This window comes from Coregonus lavaretus (genome assembly GCF_964263955.1).
Source record: "Coregonus lavaretus genome assembly, chromosome: 12".
Lineage (NCBI taxonomy): Eukaryota > Metazoa > Chordata > Actinopteri > Salmoniformes > Salmonidae > Coregonus > Coregonus lavaretus.
Window position 1 is genome coordinate 55,477,526 of NC_139999.1, and position 22,620 is coordinate 55,500,145.

The 22,620-nt window shown below is 42.1% G+C and overlaps 1 protein-coding gene across 1 annotated transcript; it reads right to left on the reverse strand.

Moving 5' to 3' along the window:
- Positions 1-3,885: 3,885 nt before the first annotated feature.
- LOC311138419 (ras-related protein Rab-22A-like) lies at positions 3,886-22,019 on the reverse strand. The gene is made up of 5 exons (XM_084173098.1): positions 21,943-22,019; positions 15,327-15,398; positions 13,771-13,877; positions 8,139-8,248; positions 3,886-7,909 (listed from the first exon to the last, which is right to left on the reverse strand). Exons 1-5 carry the CDS (start codon positions 22,012-22,014, stop codon positions 7,815-7,817), a joined length of 456 nt encoding a protein of 151 aa, XP_084029224.1. The 5' UTR covers positions 22,015-22,019; the 3' UTR covers positions 3,886-7,814.
- Between the last annotated feature and the right edge of the window lie 601 nt (positions 22,020-22,620).

The following is a 22,620-nucleotide window of genomic DNA, read 5'->3' on the forward strand; positions in this document are numbered from 1 at the left end:
CACTAAATTTTTGTAGGCACTAGCTCCGCCATGGTTCGTTTGTCAAAGCCAATGGGAAAATGAATGGGGTTTTTGGAGGGTTTTGGGATAAACGTCGAAAATAAGGTCTTTGGTAAACACAAGTTTAGGAGATCTTATACGTTTCGTTGTATGAGATAAACTTCATCAACTAATGTCACTGTTTGGGAATTTTGAAGCATTTATATAATCAAACCTCTATAGAACTCGCCAGCTTGTAGTCCTAAAAAACGGAAATGAGGTAGGCTACCTCTGGTTTGTTCAGCCATTTCTATGGGAAAATAGAATGGGGAAAGAATACATTTTCTGGATCAACGACGAAAATAATTTCTGAGATTAACACAGGTTTAGGAGATCTTATACGTTTTGTCCTACGAGATAATATCAGTCAGTTAACATGAGCTTTATGAATTATGAAGCCTTTATGTGCTTCTTTTGATTACATAAATGCTTAAAAATTAACAAAAAGTGACATTAGCTGATGAAGATTATCTCATAGAACAAAACATATAAGATTTCCTAAACCTGTGTTAATCTCAGACCTTATTTTCTTTGTTTATCCAAAAACCCTACAAAAACTCCATTCATTTCCACATAGGCTTTGTCCAACGAACCATGGCGGAGTTACTGCCAACAAAAATACACCATTACTATTGCTCTCTATGAGGAGTGAAGGGGTGATGCGAGGAGTACAAGCAAAGACAGTACAGTAGGTAAGTACAGACAGTACAGGTTTAGAAACTCTGTGGTACAAGCGAGAGGGAGTATTCTTCTTCTTTAAATAGTATTGGCGGATCGCATTCAACTAAGAGGTGCATACACTGCCACCTACTGTACTTATACATCTATACAAAAAGGGGAGGGAAAAAAGACAGGGATAAGGGAAGAAAAATGTCCCTACCAAATAACCCTACACCCATTAAAACCTCACCACTATTCCACTACTTGGCCCTATCTGATCCTACACCAGGCCGGCAGCCTGGGAGGATGGGACACTATCGTTCAACACACCTTGTAACTCTTCTGCAGTAAAATCTCATACACCCAAGTACTTCTCTGCAGCTGCCACCACAACATCTATTTTCTGTGATTTACATTCCATTTCTGTGGTACAGTTGATAATCATGGCTATGAACGCTAAGAACCCAGCCTTACTGACACATGTTATTCCTATCACTCTTCATTGGCCTCGACCTACTCACAGGGAGCCCCTTAAGATCCCTCGCCCTGTACCCATCTTCTGCTACTACTCTCTTCACTGCCTCAGCATACGACACCTTCTGTACTACTCTGATCCTGGCAACCAGCTCGGACTGCCTTTCTCTCACCAGACACTCCAGCACCATGGGTACCCCTACAGTTAACACACACAGCTTTTTCCACCGATACTACACATTCCTTTGTCTCATGCCCTCCTGCACACTTACATTTACATTTACATTTTAGTCATTTAGCAGACGCTCTTATCCAGAGCGACTTACAGTTAGTGAATACATATATATATATATATTTTTTATACTGGCCCCCCGTGGGAATCGAACCCACAACCCTGGCGTTGCAAACGCCATGCTCTATCAACTGAGCTACATCCCTGCCGGCCATTCCCTCTCCCTACCCTGGACGACGCTGGGCCAATTGTGCGCCGCCCATGAGTCTCCCGGTCGCGGCCGGCTGCGACAGAGCCTGGATTCGAACCAGGATCTCTAGTGGCACAGTTAGCACTGCGATGCACTTCTCACATATAGGAATCTCCCTTCTACACACTGCTGCTTGTCACTTATGGATAGGTGCAATGACAATGTGTTGTTTTTACAGGGTCAGCCATAGTAGTACGGCACCCCTGGAGCAAATTAAGGTAAAGTGCCTTGCTCAAGGGTATTCAAACCAGCAACCTTTCAGTTACTGGCCCAACATTCTAACTGCTAGGCTACCTATAAATAAATAAAATAAATAAAATGAATCCCATACATCATGCACTTCTAGTTCTAACACAACCTACAACATTTTAATTATTGTTAATCCTGTACAGTTTATCAGGCAAGTGCTAACTGATAACACTTCAATAAATAAATCACTTTGACAAATGATTTACTCATGAAAGGAGAGATATATAATTGATGATGTGTCTGTAGGTCAGTAGGTGTGTCTGTAAACCATATCTGCAAACGTGGGAAAAGTCACAGTCCCAACACACAGCCCTGTGGTGCACCTATTCAGGTATCCCCCTTCACAATTGTCACTTCATGCAGTGAATTCATAACATGCATGTAACACAGGTGTACTTGAAATAACTAACATAACTAGCTCTCAGCACTATTCAAAGTGCAGCGTGGAACCATCTCCAAGTGATTCACATACCTGAAGTGTATATATATATATATATATATATATATATATATATATATAGCCAGAGGGCTGGCTGTCACTGGAGCAAGAAGACCAATTACTTAATACTGTCACTATCTCCCTGAAGCACATAAGCACACGCACCCTCCAAGGTACACTACATGACCAAAGGTATGTGGACACCTGCTCGTCGAACATCTCATTCCAAAATCATGGGCATTAATATGGAATTGGTCCCCCCTTTGGTGCTATAACAGCCTCCACTCTTCTGGGAACGCTTTCCACTAGATGTTGGAACATTGCTGCAGGAACTTGCTTCCATTCAGCCACAAGAGCATTAGTGAGGTTGGGCACTGATGTTGGTCGATTAGGCCTGGCTCGCAGTCGGTGTTCCAATTCATCCCAAAGGTGTTGGATGGATTTGAGGTCAGGGCTCTGTGCAGGCCAATCAAGTTCTTCCACACCGATCTCGACAAACCATTTATGTATGGACCTCGCTTTGTGCACGGGGGCATTGTCATGCTGAAACAGGAAAGGGTCTTCCCCAAACTGTTGCCACAAAGTTGGAAGGACAGAATCGTCTAGAATGTCATTGTATGCTGTAGCGTTATGATTTCTCTTTACTGGAACTAAGGGGCCTAGCCCGAACCATGAAAAACAGCCCCAGACCATTATTCCTCCTCCACCAAACTTTACAGTTGGCAGTATGCATTTGGGCAGGTAGCGTTCTCCTGGCATCCGCCAAACCCAGATTCGTCCGTCGGACTGCCAGATGGCGAAGCGTGATTCATCACACCAGAGAACGCGTTTCCGCTGCTCCAGAGTCCAATGACGGCGAGCGTTACACCACTCCAGCCACGCTTGGCATTGCGAATGGTGATCTTGTGTGCGGCTGCTTGGCCATGGAAACCCATTTCATGAAGCTCCAGACAAACAGTTATTGTGCTGACATTGCTTCCAGAGGCAGTTTGAAACTCAGTAGTGTTGCAACCGAGGATAGACGATTTTTATGCTCTTGTGTGGCCTATCACTTCGCCAGCCGCTGTTGCTCCTAGACGTTTCCACTTCAAAATAACAGCACTTACAGTTGACCGGGGCAGCTCTAGCAGGGCAGAAATTTGACTGACTGGTTGGAAACATGGCATCCTATGACGGTGCCACATTGAAAGTCACTGAGCTCTTCAGTAAGGCCATTCTACTGGCAATGTTTGTCTATGGAGATTGCATGGCTGTGTGATCGATTGTATACACCTGTCAGCAACAGGTGTGGTTGAAATAGCTGAATCCACTAATTTGAAGGGGTGTCCACATACAGTACCAGTCAAAAGTTTGGACACATCTACTCATTCAAGGGTTTTCTTTATTTTTTACTATTTTCTACATTGTACCTTGGTGGTAGCTCTGGTCCAGGGAGGTAGTGTGTTCCTCTGTCTTAGAAGAGGACTGTGCTCCTACACCCTTGACCAGAGCTATCACCAAGGTATTCCCAGCCCAGCCCATTAGATGGTATCCACACACACCTTCCTTTAATATATATTTTTTATTATTAGTAAACCCTTTTAGGCATTTAGCAACACATTGCTAACAAAATGTTTTCAGGCTTTTAAATTTATTTTTCAATCATTATGATAAGTATGAAAGCTAAATATGGCAAAATACAAGTGGAATTATTGTATACTGAACAAAAATATAAATGCAACAATTTCAAAGATTTTACTGAGTTACAGTTCATATAAGGAAATCAGTCCTATTGAAATAAATTAATTCATTGGATTGTTATTTGTCTTACAAATACCCACTTTTCCAACCGTTAAGCATTAGAACAAATGTGAGCAATGAAATAGTGATATGTGTTATAAAAATGACTTTTTAAATGGCACAGAGTAGCTGCACCACCTTCTACAAGAGAGTGCAAAATAAAAAGCTATACTGTAAAATAATTATTGCTGCAATGCAAAGGCAGCATGTGACGCAATGGCATTACAAAAACAATCAAGTTGATTCACTCAAACAGTGCAAGATGTATTGGTATGTTTGCTTCAGAAACACAGGATAGGGTTCGGTGCACAAATCAATACAAATACTTGATCTGAAAGTGCAGTTGTAGAAGTACCAGAGCTATAATAAATGTCCCTTTTTTTAATACATTGTCCTTGCTAAACACGATATAATTTCAAGTGGAAATCATTGAGGAACACTTCAAAATGCTACAAAATCATTAACATAGAACTTTTAAAGGCCTTTTGAAGAATTAATGATCAGAAATCAACACATCACAACTAAAAGTAACATATAACCACATTATAAATCTCCTCGATCCCTAGGAATTCTTGTTTGTCGCATTTTAGTAACCCTTGCCATAAAGACAATTATTGCACTGACATGGTTGTAAAAACACATTCTTGAATAATGTACTGTCTACCCTGCTATTTACACAACTCACTACTTATTAAAATGCACCATGGTCAATAAAAAATAACATGTAGAGTAAAATGGAAAGGACACAAGCCACTAAGACAACTTAACCTCAAGAGACCCACCTTGCATTCCAATTATCGGTCCACTTATTATTATTGGTGTGCACTTGTGTACTCCTCCCCACTCATTTAAAAGAATCGGATTAGATCGGTGTACAATGTATACAAAGAGAGTTTCCAACACATTTCTTAGACCAGTCATTAAATCCATGAAGGGAAGTGAACAAATACACACATTAGGAGAAAGGACAGACAATTGGGAGGCATGGTGGCCAGTTTACGACCGGTGTTAAAATGTGGCCCATTTCTGTATTTTTGGCAAGAGGGAAAGCCACTAAGAGGAAACCAAAAGGAAAGGGGAACAATTCCATTGACAACTCTGCTAGGCATTATCCCCAAATTGCCATTCAAATGGCAATAGCAATGGCTCATGAACTAACATGTGAGACTTAACATTCATGTGCTACACAGAGTAGCAATTTAAGACATCATAGTGAACATGTTGCTCATAGTGTTCTTTCGATGATTCTCTGTATTTCTGGACAGGGTGTTCCAGTTCCACTCCATATTCAAGCGACTTTTTTAATTGCTTGCGTCACAGTGGACGGAAGGAAAGGCAGCTGGCGCTGGAAAGAAGGGGCGAGGGGAACGAATGAGACCGGTCCCCAGAGTACAGCACATTATTCAGAGTGGAAAAGAGAGCACGGTTCGTTAGCGGGTCAGCATGTCAACGGAACGCAGTGCCTGGTTCTCTTCGCGTAACCTTTTCTTTAGAAATATCTAAGCTCGAAGAGTGTAGTCAAGTTCTTCCCAGAACAAGTCAAGTTTCCAGATATGGCCCTTTTTTAAATCTTAGGCCAGGTAGTAAAACTACAATGGATGTGCGAGTCAGTGCTTATTCTGTAAAAGAAAGTTGAAAAATGTTTATAGGACAATTAAAGAATTGGCAGGACCTCACAAAATCACTCTCCTGTAAAACGGTCATAAAAGAAAAACAGCAAGAGATCGAGGACGGACGGAGTTGCCAACTCACACAAGCAGTTACAATGCCATTTCAGAAACATTGAAACACAATGAATATTGTAAAAAGCCTGGCAGTATTCTCCAAGCACTCCAGGGCAATTCATTTACAGAATTCCAGCGAGTGGCTCATTTGCTCGAATATTAAAGTGTAAATGTGAGCAGTTTGAAAAGTTATCATAAATGTAAATGTAAATGTAATGTCGCACACTTACTGACTGCTAGTCTTGTTAGCACTCAAACAGGCTGGCCCTTTAAGAGACAACCACAGGGCCTTAATCATTACATTTACATTTTAGTCATTTAGCAGACGCTCTTATCCAGAGCGACTTACAGTTAGTGCATACATTATTATTTTTCATACCCCCTGTGGGAATAGAACCCACAACCCTGGCGTTGCAAACGCCATGCTCTATCAACTGAGCTACATCCCTGCCGGCCATTCCCTCCCCTACCCTGGACGACGCTGGGCCAATTGCACGCCGCCCCATGGGTCGCCTTTCAATCAGTGTAGTGGAGGGTAAACGCAAGTAAACACAGTTTACCCACCTTTTGTAGAAAAATGCATTAAAAGTATAAGGAGCGTTACATTTTTCACCGCGACCCGCGATAAGAGTTTACCTTTTTTTTAAATCACTATATCACTGCTCTCAATGTAGAGGTCAGCCATAAAAGGACTGTCCTCTCCTTTTCAGTGGCAACAATCAACCGGCCACGTTACCATCACAAAACCCATTTTCCCTCCAAAGTGTTGAGGCTAAAACAGATGGAATGAAAGTGACAACGATATTGATGAACACAAAATTGTAACAGAGGAACAAGACACAAAATAAATAACAAGCCCATTACTCCCATTGGGGATTTTCATTACTGTAGTATCAAACGGTTTGGTAAACACCTGCCTTAGTTGGCCCTATGCTGCAAAGCACCGTGTGAGGGCCATTATAGGTCAGACTACACAAATACATTTCCCATCATGCACTTCTGACTCATCAACCTGGATCACAATGGTTAGATAGATCCATACAGGTGTTTATATTTTCAGACTGAAGTGGCACTCTTTGCAAACCGTTGGGCAAACCCGACGGAAATGTTAAAAAATGTTTTGGTACACTCCAGATTAATGAAACGGTCGTTACTTAGTGTGGTGTGATTTACTGTAGTTGATTTAGTAAGAGATCAGTATTAGTCCCTTGAGAGGTGGAGAAAGTACATCTATACAGGCCTACCTAGCAATTTTTTAAGAAAATGTAAAGGTATGTTAAACTCTTCAAAAATAACCTCCATATTGTCTCTTGTTACAAAATAGACCCTGTAGCCATTGCAAGAAAAGAATCACAGCATTCTGTAAACCCGATGATGCCAGGACCCGTGTAGAGGTTTACGAGATCGAAATAGAAATACAATCTGTGTTAACGTTCTTCTTCTTTTCAGAAGTATTACAAGACCTATAAAAAAAGACAGGCAGGGAGGGGAGCTCTTATAACTTTGGGAAATCGTTGCTGTGGCTTTGGACCACTATATTTTGACATTTTACGCTGAAAACCTTTGAGGATGCATCTCATATGGCACCCTACACAGCAAGAGAGGGGGGTGAGACTGCCATTGACCTTCTTGGGGAACCTAAAGGCAAAATACTAAAGGCTGTGGACTGTGGTTGAACCTTTTGGGGTCTGGGTAGGGAGACAGGAAACACAAACATACAGCTTCACAATAACCAAGCCGAAGCTAGCTGCAAAGGACAATGAGATATGGTCAAAATGTCAGGCAATATCCCAGTGAATTTCAATGTGCTTGCTCTTTAGAGTGCAGGATTAAGATGGAGGTGTCAGTGGTTCCCGACGGAGGAGTGGTATTTGGTTGGAGGGACTATGGAGGCTGTAAGCAAAGAAAGGTCATGGCATCAGGGGTTAAGGGTCAGGATGGGACTAAGATCAGGGTTCACTGGCAGCATCAGCAGCAGGTCCGGGTCTCCGAGGGCTGGCGGCGCAGTTTGAAGCCCTTCCCTGCAGCCCCTCCTCCTGCATCTAGGACAGGGATCTGTTGAACTGTAGGGGAGAACAAAATGTGCAGGGGGGACGAAAAAACAATGTTACACCCAGAGACCATTGGTTAAAAGGAACGTGCAGCAGAAGCTCAACTCAACTCAATTTAAAAACACACAAGAGGTGAATTTAAACCATTGTACACCACTAGTAATACACTGGTATCCCACAAAGCATAAATTAGGCCCAAAGGATGGGAGGACACCAAAACATAGTGAAAAAACACACTTACTTATCTCTATAAAGACCTCATGGATGTTAATGGCGTTCTTGGCGCTGGTCTCCACAAAGATGGCATTGATGGAGTCTGCGTAGTCCTTGGCATCCTTCTCCAAGACCTCCCTGTAAAGAGTGTTCAAGTCTTAAAACGGGGTGCATCTCAATTATGGAGAGAGGTGTAGTCTCCCTATCTTCTCGCCTGCATCTGCACTGATCTGAAAACACAGGATAGGCCAAAGCAATATGGCGGACATAAGCCAAGAAATCGTTGTTGCCTGTCCAGTTGTTTCACATCAGCGCAGATGAAAATGAGGAGGCACAAGGACACACCCCTTAAAACAATGAGACAGACCGGACCCAAACGGGAGATGAGCGCAAAAGAAGAGAGAAAGGGACCCAAGCCAGCAGCTCCCCACTAGGGCTGGCACAATTACAGTATAACCGTGTATCCAACGTTTATGGATGTAGACCGTCATGAAAATAAAATAACCGACATAACCGTAAAAAATAAAATAAATACGTGGAACGAACAGCTGGCTGAAGATGGGACAATAGCTACTTTTCTATTAGAATGTTCTTTTTAAGTAACACTGCAGACTCCATAACCCCTGAGGGGGCATTGACTGAGTGGTCTGTTCTGACAAAGCTCTTAAAAGAAAAGGAGAAAAAAAATTCCTTGAACGGACTCGACCTCAATGTGTAATTATCCTACTGTTTTTACCAAACAAATGTCAATGGGCATTTGGGCGGTTGAGTCCATTTCTGCGGTAACAGGGACTCTTAACAACGTGATGAAACGTAGCTCCTTACTGAAACGAGCAAGGGCTTGTATTATGCCATCATTGATTTGAATGGGGATGCCTGTTCTATTCATTATATTCTTATGGCAGTCAGGAGCAGAGGAGAGGAAAACCAACCACGTGGCGGACACCAACGTCTTGCTCCCGGACAAGCTAAACAACTTATTCGCGGGCCGCTCCCGAGGACTGTGAGCTCTCGTTCTCCGTGGCCGACATGAGTAAGACATTTAACACTCGAAAGGCCAAGACGGCATCCCTAGCCGTGTCCTCAGAGCATTCGTAGATCAGCTGGCTGGAGTGATTACGGACATATTCAATCTCTCCCTATCCCAGTCTGCTGTCCCCACTTGCTTCAAGATGTCCACCATTGTTCCTGTACCCAAGAAAACAAAAGGTTACTGAAGTAAATGACTATCGCCCCGTAGCACTCACTTCTGTCATCATGAAGTGCTTTGAGAGGCTAGTTAAGGATCATATCACCTCCACCTTACCCGACACCCACTGAAATTTGCATACTGCCCCAATAGATCCACTGATGATGCAATCGCCTTGCACTGCACACTGCCCTATCCCATCTGGACAAGAGGAATACCTATGTAAGAATGCTGTTAATTGACTACAGCTCAGCCTTCTACATCATAGTATCCTCCAAACTCATCACTAAGCTCGGGGCCCTGGGTCTGAACCCCGCCCTGTGCAACTGGGTCCTGGAATTCCTGACCGGCTGCCCCCAGGTGGTCAACGTAGGCAACAACACCTCCACTACACTGATCCTCAACACAGGGGCCCCACAAGGGTGTGTACTCCCTGTTCACCCATGACTGCATGACCACGCACGCCTTCAATTCAATCATCAGGTTTGCAGACGACACAACAGTGTTAGGCCTGATTACCAACAATGACGAGACAGCCTACAGGGAGGTGGTGAGGGCCCTGCCGGAATGGTGCCAGGAAAATAACCTCTCCCTCACCGTCAACAAAATGAAGGAGCTGATCGTGGATTTCAGATGACAGCAGAGGGAGCATGCCCCCCCATCCACATCGATGGGGCCACAGTGGAGAAGGTGAAAAGCTTCAAGTTCCTCGACATACACATCTCCGAAAAGGTCCACCCACACAGACAGTGTGGTGAAGAAGGTGCAACAGTGCCTCTTCAACCTCAGGAGGCTGAAGAAATTCAGCTTGGCCCCTAAGACCCTCACAAAGTCTTACAGATGCACCATTGAAAGCATCCTGTCGGGCTGTATCATCGCCTGGTACGGCAACTGCAGGGCTCTCCAGAGGTTGGTGCGGTCTGCCCAACGCATCACCGGGGGCACACTGCCTGCCCTCCAGGACATCTACAGCACCCGGTGTCACAGGAAGGCCAAGAAGATCATCAAAGGACCTCAGCCACCCGAGCCACGGCCTGTTCATCCTGCTATCATCCAGAAGGCGAAGTCAGTACAGGTGCAATAAAAAAGCTTGGACCGAGTGACTGAAAAACAGCTTCTATCTCAAGGCCATCACTAGCCGGCCTCCACTCAGTACCCTGCCCTGAACTTAGTCACTGTCACTAGCCGGCTACCACCCGGTTACTCAACCCTGCACCTTAGAGGCTGCTGCCCTAAGTTAGATAGACATGGAACTAGGGCTGGGCGATTTGGCCAAAATATCATATTACGGTATTTAAATTTTTTTTGACGGTATGACAGTATTTTATGTTTTTGAATAATAAAAGTTCAACATTTGCTTTATGAGCAGTGCGTGACCCTAAGGTGGCAACGCATACATTCTAAGTGATTTCAATGGGTCTTTCTCTATTCTGATTGCTTTATACTGTTCAGTTCAACCTAAACTTATTTTCTGCATTTCCTGCACTCATTTCAGATCATTTCCACACATGGCTGCACGATATGGGCAAACAATCTAGGCCTTATGTTTACCAAATGTTGTAATTGCAATTTGACTTGTGATTTAGAGCAACAACAAAAAAATCCATTGAACATGCCATACTAATAAAGGCATTTTAATTAATTATATGAAGAGTGCCTTGGTCCTCCTTTCTTTTTGATGACCAATTCACCCCTTTGACCAAAGAACACCTTCTGTCTACCAAAATCTACTATTGTGTGCCTTAGTAGCGCTTCCCTTCCTCCTCTTTCTACTTGGGTGAACTGTTGGAATCATGGAAATAGAATGATTATTGAAATTCTATGGTTAGAATATAATAGTGGGCACTTTGAATACAGTTTGACATGACAACAAATGAAAATGCCAGGGAGGAGTTATTGTGACAGGGAAGGAACCAAAGTGTTGACAAGTGTTTCCTAGGGGACCCTATAATCTTTGGCTACATTGAAAATTCTCTTAGCTACTTAATGTAGCTGACATTCTTGCTTCACATATTCCTCTTTGATTTAGAAGATACTGTTGCACAAAAAACATTAAGATGTAGATCTGTAACGTCACTGGTATTATCAGGCTGTATAATGTTAGCTCTGACACAGTACATGTATTAGCTAGCTAGCGATTAGCATTAGCAGCTAACAAGATTTAGGCCCAACTTACTAAGAAAAGACAAACTAGCAGTTTGCAGATGTAAGAAAAAAAATGAATAGTGTAATTATATTAAGAAGCAAAGTGAAAATCACATCGTTGTCATCAACATTGTTTAATGTGCCGTATTGACCATGCAGACACTGAACGCAAGTGTAGAGGTAGAGGAACAACAAATTAGGCTGGACACATGAGATTTTTAACAACGCTTTTGTCTGATAAAAACTAGTTAATTGCATCTGCCATGGAGCCCAGTTTCAGAATATCACCATATGTCCCAGCTGCTTGCCGTAGTTTTGAAATAAGCACCAAAAAACTGGCCTTATTTTAGGGCATTTTTCACCCTGCCAGCTCCTATTAGTTCTATTAAGCACCGTGGCACCAACTCGCCTTACAAACGTTCTATTCCCAGCCCATTCTTCTGCGTCACAATGCCAGCGTCATAGTAAGTTTACAATGAAGGTAACTTATTATTCGATTACAGCAACTTGGTGAGCGATCTCACTGTTCGCCTTGGTACACGTTGTGGTGACCCACAGTGCTAGAGTTGGCTGGCGCATAGCCATCAAACGTTAAACATTTTCTGGTCATGGTTAACCATCTTTTTTTTTCCTCCAGAAAAAGGTGTAAAACCTAAACAAAACGCATGTCCCTGTCCTCTTTTTCAAGATGTGGACAATTTAAACAGCCAGAAGACATTTTTTAAATCAGAGAGGCAACAAAGAGACCAAAGATAACCCTGAAGGAGCTGCAAAGCTCCACAGCAGAGATTGGAGTATCTGTCCATAGGACCACTTTAAGCCGTACACTCCACAGAGCTGGGCTTTACGGAAGAGTGGCCAGAAGCCATTGCTTAAAGAAAAAAAATAAGTAAACATGTTTGGTGTTTGCCAAAAGGCATGTGGGAGACTCCCCAAACATATAGAAGAAGGTACTCTGGTCAGATGAGACTAAAATTGAGCTTTTTGGCCATCAAGGAAAACGCTATGTCTGGCGCAAACCCAACACCTCTCAACACCCCGAGAACACCATCCCCACAGTGAAGCATGGTGGTGGCAGCATCATGCTGTGGGGATGTTTTTCATCGGCAGGGACTGGGAAACTGGTCAGAAATGAAGGAATGATGGATGGTGCTAAATACAGCGAAATTCTTGAGGGAAACCTGTTTCAGTCTTCCAGAGATTTGAGACTGAGACGGAGGTTCACCTTCCAGCAGGACAATGACCCTAAGCATACTGATAAAGCAACACTCAAGTGGTTTAACGGGAAACATTTAAATGTCTTGGAATGACCTAGTCAAAGCCCAGACCTCAATCCAATTGATAATCTGTGGTATGACTTAAAGATTGCTGTACACCAGCGGAACCCATCCAACTTGAAGGAGCTGGAGCAGTTTTGCCTTGAAGAAGGGGCAAAAATCCCAGTGGCTAGATGTGCCAAGCTTATAGAGACATACCCCAAGAGACTTGCAGCTGTAGTTGCTGCAAAAGGTGGCTCTACATAGTATTGACTTTGGGGGGGGTGAATAGTTATGCACGCTCAAGTTCTGTTTTTTTGTCTTATTTCTTGTTTGTTTCACAATAAAAAATGTTTTGCATCTTCAAAGTGGTAGGCATGTTGTGTAAATGAAATTATACAAACCCCCCAAAAATCCATTTTCATTCCAGGTTGAAAAGGCAACAAAATAGGAAAAATGCCAAGGGGGGTGAATACTTTCGCAAGCCACTGTAAGTGCTTAGTGAGTCAATAATGACTAACACTAATGGATGGACAGTAGATGGGAGAGATGTAATGGATTTTGAAGCATTAGTTCTCTCCACTGCTCCAATGCAATTAGCCTACTCTAGTAGTTAAAGTCCTCTCATCTAAGCGAGCATGTTTGAGTGACATTACATACATATCCGCCAGTGTATCGCCAACAGAGAGCTGCATCGGCCGGCAGTTACCGTTCCACGGTATGTTCACATTGTTGGAGCCAAAAGTTTGAAGATACACGCTTGGCTCAGCCGTTGAAGTCCCTTGCCAAACAAAGCGTTGGCGAGTCATTTAATCTTCATTAGAAAATGTAGCACAAGCAAATCTCATGTCAACGATTCTGTGATTCGTCTGGTAAAATTACTGTGTGGCGGCCATGCTGCTGACTTGTACAAATAAGCCAATAGCTTTGTCCCAAATGGCACCCTATTTACTATATTGTGCACTACTTTTGACCAGGGCCCTGGTCAAAGGTAGTGCATTATATAGGGAATAGGGTGGCATTTGGGATGCAACCCATGTCTTCCTAGGGGACTTGAGGGATTTATTTACCTGGCATCGGACAGGTCACACTTGTTGCCAGCGATGGCTACCACGATGTTGGGAGGGCCGTGCTGGCGAAGCTCCTTCACCCAGTTCTTCAATGTCTGGAACGAGTCCTGAGAAACACGGTTCAAGCCATTATTAATAATAAATAATGTATTCAACATTTATAGCGCTATTCATTACATAAAGAATTTCAAAGCGCTTTAAAGCAACATAAAATTACATGCAATTTAGAAAAAACAACATCACAACATGGACAGTCATTAGAAAGTTCATGGAGTGGTCAACTGAGGGAGGTGGTCAAGCGGGGAGAGAAAGTCCAGGGGCAGGCAGGTAGCACGCTCTCATCAAGGTGTCTCTCCGTCTCTGGCTTTTCCATAGTAGGAATCAGGTGAAGTTTGAGCTTAGCCACTGGCACTGCAGTCCATGGACTCCATAGTTGGTAGCTAGCTGCTCCTTCACTACTGCCAAAATGAAGCAACTTGGATGATGCTATGGCAGTCACGTGGCTCCAGAAAGCACACAACATTTCAGTAATAATTCAAGAGTAGCCTCACCGCACCGATCTGCCGTCTTGCTTTCGGACTTCTCTCCATCCTCAACCTCCGGACACTAGCTTGCATTCGAATCAAAACAATTGCCAGGTAATGTTAGCTTACTTGCTAGCTAGCTAGCCAAACAAAGAAATGACTAGCCAACTTCACCTTCAGTCTTAACGCCGTGGTTGATTCTGATGATATGAATTAGTTAAATTAATTGTTAATTCTTAAAACAAAAAGATTGTACAGAAAAAATGCCTTAATTACAACAATATTTACAAAATGTACAGGAGCTGTTTATGCTGCTACTAAGGTGCCATGGCAACTATATACTATAATGTTATTAACACATATACATATACATATATATATATATATATATATATATATATATATATATATATATATATATATATATATATATATATATATATATATATATATATATAGAAACATCTTACATTGTTAGATATTTTAGTTTGAGATAATGTTATGCAACGCATGACTGTGTGGGCATGTGTGATTTAAACAGGCATGAAACATAGGAGATGTGAACAGGACATGTGGACACATGAGTACGCCTCTCCACATGGAATGCGAGAGTGGACAGTATATGTTTACTGGACATGCCTATATTTGAGTGACCAGTTGGCCCCCATAGTTGCCTACAGTAGACATACAAACTGTATGGCGTGCATGGATACCTACGTTTTGCAAAGGTCAATCTATTTGGAGCTTTTTTTCTGCAGTCATATATTTAAGAAGAAAAGGTCCTAAGAAAACCTGCCCCTATGATGTCATCGGGGGTCATAAAAAACACATTTTAAAAACAGAGTTTCTCAGTGACGGAGAAAGCTGACTCTTAGTTTTTGAAAATCACTGATTTATTTAGCAAATTACTCCTGATGACATAGGAATGGCATTGAAAAAAGGTGGCACAGTGTCCCTTTAAACATTTGAGGAAAAAAACAAAATGTCATGTCACACCATGTTACCGGAAGGAAACAAGAGGGGATACTGTACCTCTTTAGTGATGTCATAAACAATGATGGCTGCCGCAGAGCCTCTGTAGTACATTGGCGCCAACGCACGGAACTATGGGAAAGCAGAGATAGAAGTGGAGATATAGCATAGTGAGTAATGGGCTGCAATCATTCTTCAAAGAAAGAGGCTGTCCCTCTGGACAGAGAAGATAATTTATTTTCTAAAGCCTCCAACAGGACTTTATGTACAGCCAAACCGGTTACACTGATATAGTGAGGTCAAGGGCCATGTATGCATATGTAGTACTGTATATCATGATTAAAGTAAGATAAACTTAAAAGAAAAGGTTACTGACATTTTTTTACTCATCTTTGAGGATCGCGTATCTAGCTTGCAATTGTTTATGAGAAAATCAAGGCTACCAAAATAGCATCGCAATCACTACTACCGCCTGTTTCCAAAACATTACATTCACAGAGTACCCAATCTAGAAGCCTTATACGGTTCCATTTTGTCACCGTTATATGACTTACACCACTTTCCATTTCATCCAACAGGGTCTTTGAGAGAAAACATCAACTCAAAGGGGTAAAGCTAAGCAAAGAGAAACTAAGGACCTTTTTGAAAAAACAAAAAGGCCTTGTGTTCCAAGCCTATATGCCAAGTGGCTTTTGTTACCTGGAAGTATGGCAAGGCTTTCCACTGAGGACTCACATGTGGTAGCCATCAGGAGAAAGATGAGCACAAGGTGTCAAAAGCAGTTAGCCATTTAATATTTATGGAGAACTATCCATTTGGTCTTCACCCAGTAGACCAGAAAACCCTGCGTAATAAAAACAAGCTGAAGCTACATTATTTCCCATTCCATCGTTGAAAAAAATAAAGTTGCTTGAAGTTTCTGTTCTCTGTATTTCTTCTGGTATAATATTTTCCAAAAGCTTATGAGTTCTGGTTTGAAAATGCCAGTGCAATTAGCAAATACCTGTTTTCATAAAACTCTAAATCAAATGCCTACAAAAGGTCTCGTGATTTTTTTTGATTAAAGGAATAGTTCGCCTAGATTACATTGGCCTATTGGACGCCAGGTAGCCTAGCGGTTAGAGCATTGGGCCAAGAACCGAAAGGTCGCTGGTTCGAATACCTGAGCCGACAAGGTGGAAAAATCTGTCAATGTGCTCTTGAGCAACGCACTTAGCCCTAATTTGCGCCAGGGTTGCCGTACTACTATGGCTGACCCTGTAAAACAGCACATGTCACTGCACCTATCCTGTGTATGTGACAATAAAACATTTATTTATTTATTTTTATTATTTTCCTGTAAACAGTCTTTGGACTAGGCGAGACAGCGATTCATACTTTGGTTTAATTTACCTGGCTGCTGTCACTAAATGCTTACCTTACCATGCTTGCCCAAAAAATCAATTTCCCCAAATTAGCATGTTATAGACTAAATTACCTGCACAAAGTATCTTCCTTCACAATAACTTTCAGACACTAGGCTACGTTTACACAGGCAGCCCAATTCTGATCTTGTGCCCAATTATTGGCAAAACATCTGAACTGATTGGTCAAAAGACCAATTAGTGGAAAAAATATCAGAATTGTCCTGTCTGTGTAAACGCAGCCTTTGGGCATGAGATTTAAATTTGGGTGGAAATGCTGCAATGTTTCAGGTAACATGCAATCTTCCAAAATAGGTGAATTCTCAAGTATTTGCTATTGTTGAAAAGGCATGCCGTATATGCTTAATTTGGTATGATTGTAATAATTTATACTGACAAGTAACAATGAGTGACATTCAGACCATCAACTGTATGAGGCACAAAAGAAAGCTGCAACAGAGACAAGTGAAAGGTAACGCACCTGTCATTAGTTAGACTACCATTTAGGCTAGGTCCTTCTACATTTTAGGATAATATTCAGCACAACTCTTCGAACATAATTAGCATATTTAACCATGATGGGAAAAATAATCAAGCATGCCACGTAATAGTTAATGAAATAAAGAGATTAGCTTTAAAACAAACAGGAGCGATCCCAGTCAAACGTTGACATGGAACGACCCGGCCTTTCCCACCAATTCCCATTTTCCATTACGATAAAAAGGAATAAACTATCCCGGCTTGGAATCACACAGTTACTTCAGGAAAAGCACACATTCCGTGCAATTACAGTTGTTACTGGCCCCGAGACTACCGGAGGGAGTCCAACTTGGGATATTTGGCAGACGGCGGGAACGGGATGCTGCCTGTCTGCTAGCTGCAGTACAGCCAGTACCTGACAGCACAGCCAGTCTTGTGTGGTCCCTCTCGAAAGTGTGCCCTGGGAGCATTTCGCAGCGAGGGCTAGACCAGACATCTGGCCACACCAGAGCTGTAAAAAAGCGCCCCTTATTTTGCTAAGCGTGTGCAGGTTAATTACTGAAATTATGAGCCTGGCACCCAATGAAAGGTGTCTATCCGTGCCAGGGAATGCAGAGATTGTGTAGTAGCCTAATCACAGCTCTCTCTCATTCCATCTCCATCTGCTTCTCCTAAATCTCTCAACCAAACTCCACTACTGTTAATTATACCAACTGGTTCTCAAGAAGCGATCAGCTTAGAAATACAGTGGCTGCAACTTACAATGAAGGAAAACAACAGCCCGCTGCCAGAAATGTTGCTACCTTCTCGCTCACAGCTGTGGAACACTCAGTAGCCTGGGAGAGACGGAGTGAGTGTGTGTGAGAGAAAGAGTCCCAATGTGTTCCCTACCCCTTCCTCTTGGCCCTACCCTTTGAAGACTGTAGCTCTGTAAGCCTAAGCAATATGGTGTAGGCTCTACCACTACCCTGAATAGACCTATCCGGAGAGAGAAAGAGTGCGAGAGAGAAAGAGAAGCTGGCAGGGACAGTGGCAGTGGATCAGTCGGGACTGGGGAGCAGGCAGAGACAGCTCGGGTTTCATCTGTCTGTCTTATCTTAAACAAAGCTTCATTCATTTTACCTCAAGGCCATGGCCCCGGGCAAGCTCAGAGAACAGAAGACAAAAGCTGTTTTATCTCACCACTCTCCAGAGGACAACAGAGGGGAATAGACCATTGTACTAGCAGGAGATTGCACGAGTAGAAGAAAGGGAAGGGCACACACAAAATAATAACAGGACAGGATTACGAGGGGTACTGTATAAAGCCTACAATTAGCCTGGTCCCAGATCTGTTTGTGCGGTCTTGACAACAAATTTGCCTCCAGGACCCATAAAGTCTGCCATGATGGATTTTCCGCCATTTAGAATTTTGTGAAAAACACTTAAATGACATCTCCTCCGTAACCACTGGGATGATCTGGGTGAACCTTGACATATGGCATCTATATTTTCCAGACAAGTATGTCAAAAAACATGGCCGCTACTGACCAATAAACATTCAATGTGGCCGTGGTCTGGCACCTTAATGCATATAAATCAGACACGGATATTCATATTGTAACCAAACTTTGTACACATGTTCCAAACACTGTCAAGACTCAACATATGCAAGCACATTCAGATCGACCACACAGTGGCGCTATAACCGGCACGTTTATATCTCTTGATCTGTTTGACTCAGAGTGATGAAATTCGGCACACATGCTAAGGGATATGAGTCTGTAAAGTATGGATGAGCTTGGTCCGCATGGGGGTACTGTTGGACAGAACAAAGCATTCATGCAAGCTCATTGGCTTATTGAGGCCATATTGTTTGAGCAAGAGTCTTGAAGATGTGCATCCATAGATACTATATACCAAATTGGATGCTGATCGGTCTAGAGGTTCTGGAGAAGAAGTCGTTTAAAGAAGTCAACATCATTGAAAATAATCCAAAATATGCACATTGGATGACATGTTTAATTTTGAGTTGTGATATAAGGAGTACCGAAGTAGCTCCTCCTGTGTCCAATTTGTCCTGATGGTGGCACAGTGGGCCCACAGCTTGAATCCCGCCATTGCTGCTTGCAGCTATATTTATTATACTTATTTTATAAATCCTTAGCCCTTCTCTGAAGGCATAGAAGGCCCTCATTGTTCCCCACGGTTAGTAATAATTTGTAGAGCGGCTCTATTTGCCTTCAGCATGCATTTTCTTCACCATTCTGAATGTCTAAAGAATCCATATGTTCTTCTGAAATATGAACACAGAAATACTGGACATTATGAACTCTTATTATGGTGGCGATTTGACAAAATTACAATCATGGTCTTGAATTGGACTTGAATTTTTTCTGTCCTCGTTCTCAAACCCCTCGTTCCCCTCCCAGTCTCGGTCTTGACTCAGTCTTGTCTCGCCCACATCTTTTTCCACATTTTGTCATGTTACAGCCTGAATTTAAAATAGATTAAATTGAGATTTTTGGTCACTGGACTACACACAATACCCCATAATGTCAAAGTGGAATTACGTTTTTAGACATTTTTACAAATTAATTAAAAATGAAAAGCTGAAATGTCTTGAGTCAATAAGTATTCAAACTCTTTGTTATTGCAAGCCTAAATAAGTTCAGGAGTAAATATTTGCTTAACAAGTCACATAATGAGTTGCATGGACTCACTCTGCACCTATTGGTAGATGGGCAAACATTTTCTAAAAGCAGACATTGAATATCCCTTTGAGCATGGTGAAGTTATTAATTACACTTTGGATGGTGTATCAATACACCCAGTCACTACAAAGATACAGGCGTCTTTCCTAACTCAGTTGCAGGAGAGGAAGGAAACCGCTCAGGGATTTCACCATGAGGCCAATGGTGACTTTAAAACAGTTACAGAGTTTAATGGCTGTGAAAGGAGAAAATTTAAGATGGATCAACATTGTAGTTACTCCACAATACTAACCTAATTGACAGAGTGAAAAGAAGGAAGCCTGTGCAGAATACAAATATTCCAAAACATGCATCCTGTTTGCAACAAGGCACTACAGTAATACTGCAAAATATGTGGCAAACAATTAACTTTTTGTCCTGAATACAAAGTGTTATGTTTGGGGCAAATCCAATACAACTCAGTATATTACTCAGTACCACTCTCCATATTTTCAAGCATAGTGGTGCCTGCATCATGTTATGGTATGCTTGTAATCGTTAAGTACTGGGAAGTTTTTCAGGATAAAAAAGAAACTGAAATCCTAGAGGAAAACCTGGTTCAGTCTGCTTTCCACCAGACATTGGGAGATTAATTCACCTTTCAGCAGGACAATAACCTAAAACACAAGGCCAAATCTACACAAAAGTTGTTTACCAAGAAGACAGGGCATGTTCCTGAGTGGCCGAGTTACAGTTTTGACTTAAATCTACCTGAAAATGGTTGTCTAGCAATGATCAACAACCAATTTGACAGAGCTTGAAGAATTTTGAAAATAATAATGGGCAAATGTTACACAATCCAGGTGTGGAAAACTCTTTGGAGACTTACCCAGAAAGACTCACAGCTGTAATCACTGCTAAAGGTGCTTCTACAATGTATTGACTCAGGGGTTTGAATACTAATGTAAATGAGAGATTTCATTTTCAATACACTTTCTCAAATTTCTAAAACCATGTTTTAACTTTGTCATTATGGGGTATTGTGTGTAGATGGGTGAGAAAAAAATATATTTAATGAATTTTGACTTCAGGCTGTAATACAACAACATGTGGAATAAGTCAAGAGGTATGAATACTTTCTGAAGTATCGTGAGAATCGCAATACATATCGTATGAGCACCTAAATATCATAATGTATCGTGAGGTCTCTGGCAATTCCAAGCCCTACTAATGTACAACAGATTTGGAGTGTTTTTATTCGTGTTTTATTAGCATAAATGCTTGCTGTTTCTATATGCGTATCACATTACTCATATACTGTATCATTTGAAAGATGATCTATTTTAGTCATGCCGTCTGTCTGCGTGGGCTACAAAGCATTCCAGATTTAGCACCACATAGCGTCGTAGACAAACATCACAGCAGATCGTGTTGCAAGCGGCCCCTAGAGTCTCGCCTGCCATGTTATGACTGCTGAAGAGCCACTCGTCTTGACAGTTCAATGAACAATGCACATAGAAGGTATGCTTTAGCATAATGTGAACTGCGCTCCTTTGATGCAGCACACATAGCTATAAATTCAAGTTTGTGTGTGTGTGTGTGTGGTGGTGTGTGAGTGTGTGTGTGACAGAGAGAAAGGAGAGAGAGATAAAGAGAATGGAGAGAGAGACAGGATAGATGAGAAGTTGCTAGAACATGACAGACGCATTTATGTCGTCTAGTAAACTAAACAGACAGCAGTGGTCTTGAGAGTGCACAAACCACGATAGCATAACCTGCCACACAACTACAGGAAAGGGCATCATTAAATGACTGCAGCAATGAGAGAGCCAGGGATGTTTTGGTGTGGGCAGCTAAATGTTTTTTTTTAATGTAATTAATAAAGCACATAAAGGCTTCATACTTCATAAAGCTCATGATAACTGAGTAAGTCAGTGAGAGCAATGATTCCAATATGTTGATCTCACCCATCATGTGAGATCTGTAATTAGACTAGCTCAAGGAAGGGAGGAAGGAAGGATGCATTTTTATTCAAACATGGCCTATGTCGTAGTCTAATAAGGACCACTTCATTTGGAGCAAAGATATTGTAGAATATGGAAGGGAGATATGATAACTAACCCTCTCTTGCCCTGCCGTGTCCCAGATGAGGAATTTGTGCAGCTCATTTTGATACTGCACCGTCTTTGTCATGAAGGATGCCCTGGAAAATAGAAATACAACCATACCGTGTGAGTCACATTTAAAGAGCATGTTAACATGGCATACAATTAGGCTCACCACTTTACCCCATCACAAAATCAGAAGTGATACATTGATTACCCTGTGATAAATTGATTAGCCTGATCCCAGATCTGTTTGTGCTATCATAACGACTCCTTGCCACACACTGTCATCCGTTGGCATGATAGCACAAACAGATCTTAGACCAGGCTATAAATTTATTCGACTGGGATGACATCACTGAGAATGCAGCATGACCCCCCCCCATTTCATGACTTCTTCTGGAACATAATAAAAGTTAAGCCTTTATTTGAGACACTTCAGTCAGTTTCAAAGTAAAGTGAGTTCAATTTAGCTAGTGCACAAAACTTTTAGCAAGCAAGCTGGAGGCTTCTGTCACTTGTCACTTGACATACTGTAATCTCAGTTCCCCAAAAGTAAAATTACCTTGCGAAGGTTTGTAAATTCTTGTTTTACTACTGGGGGGGGGGGGGGGGGGGGGGGGGGGGGGGGAAATAGTAATGGTGTCCTTTTGTAGGCACTAACTCTTATGGTTCATTGGACAAAGCCTATGGG

Bases quoted from the DNA above. Each gene is read 5' to 3' on its own strand.
- LOC311138419 (XM_084173098.1), bottom strand. From the start codon at position 22,014: ATGACAAAGACGGTGCAGTATCAAAATGAGCTGCACAAATTCCTCATC. The intron at 15,399-21,942 runs GTTAGTTATCAT...GCTTTCCCATAG, and splicing joins ACACGGCAGGGCAAGAGAGG to TTCCGTGCGTTGGCGCCAAT. The intron at 8,249-13,770 runs GTAAATAAATCC...CACTCTTTACAG, and splicing joins TGTGACCTGTCCGATGCCAG to GGAGGTCTTGGAGAAGGATG.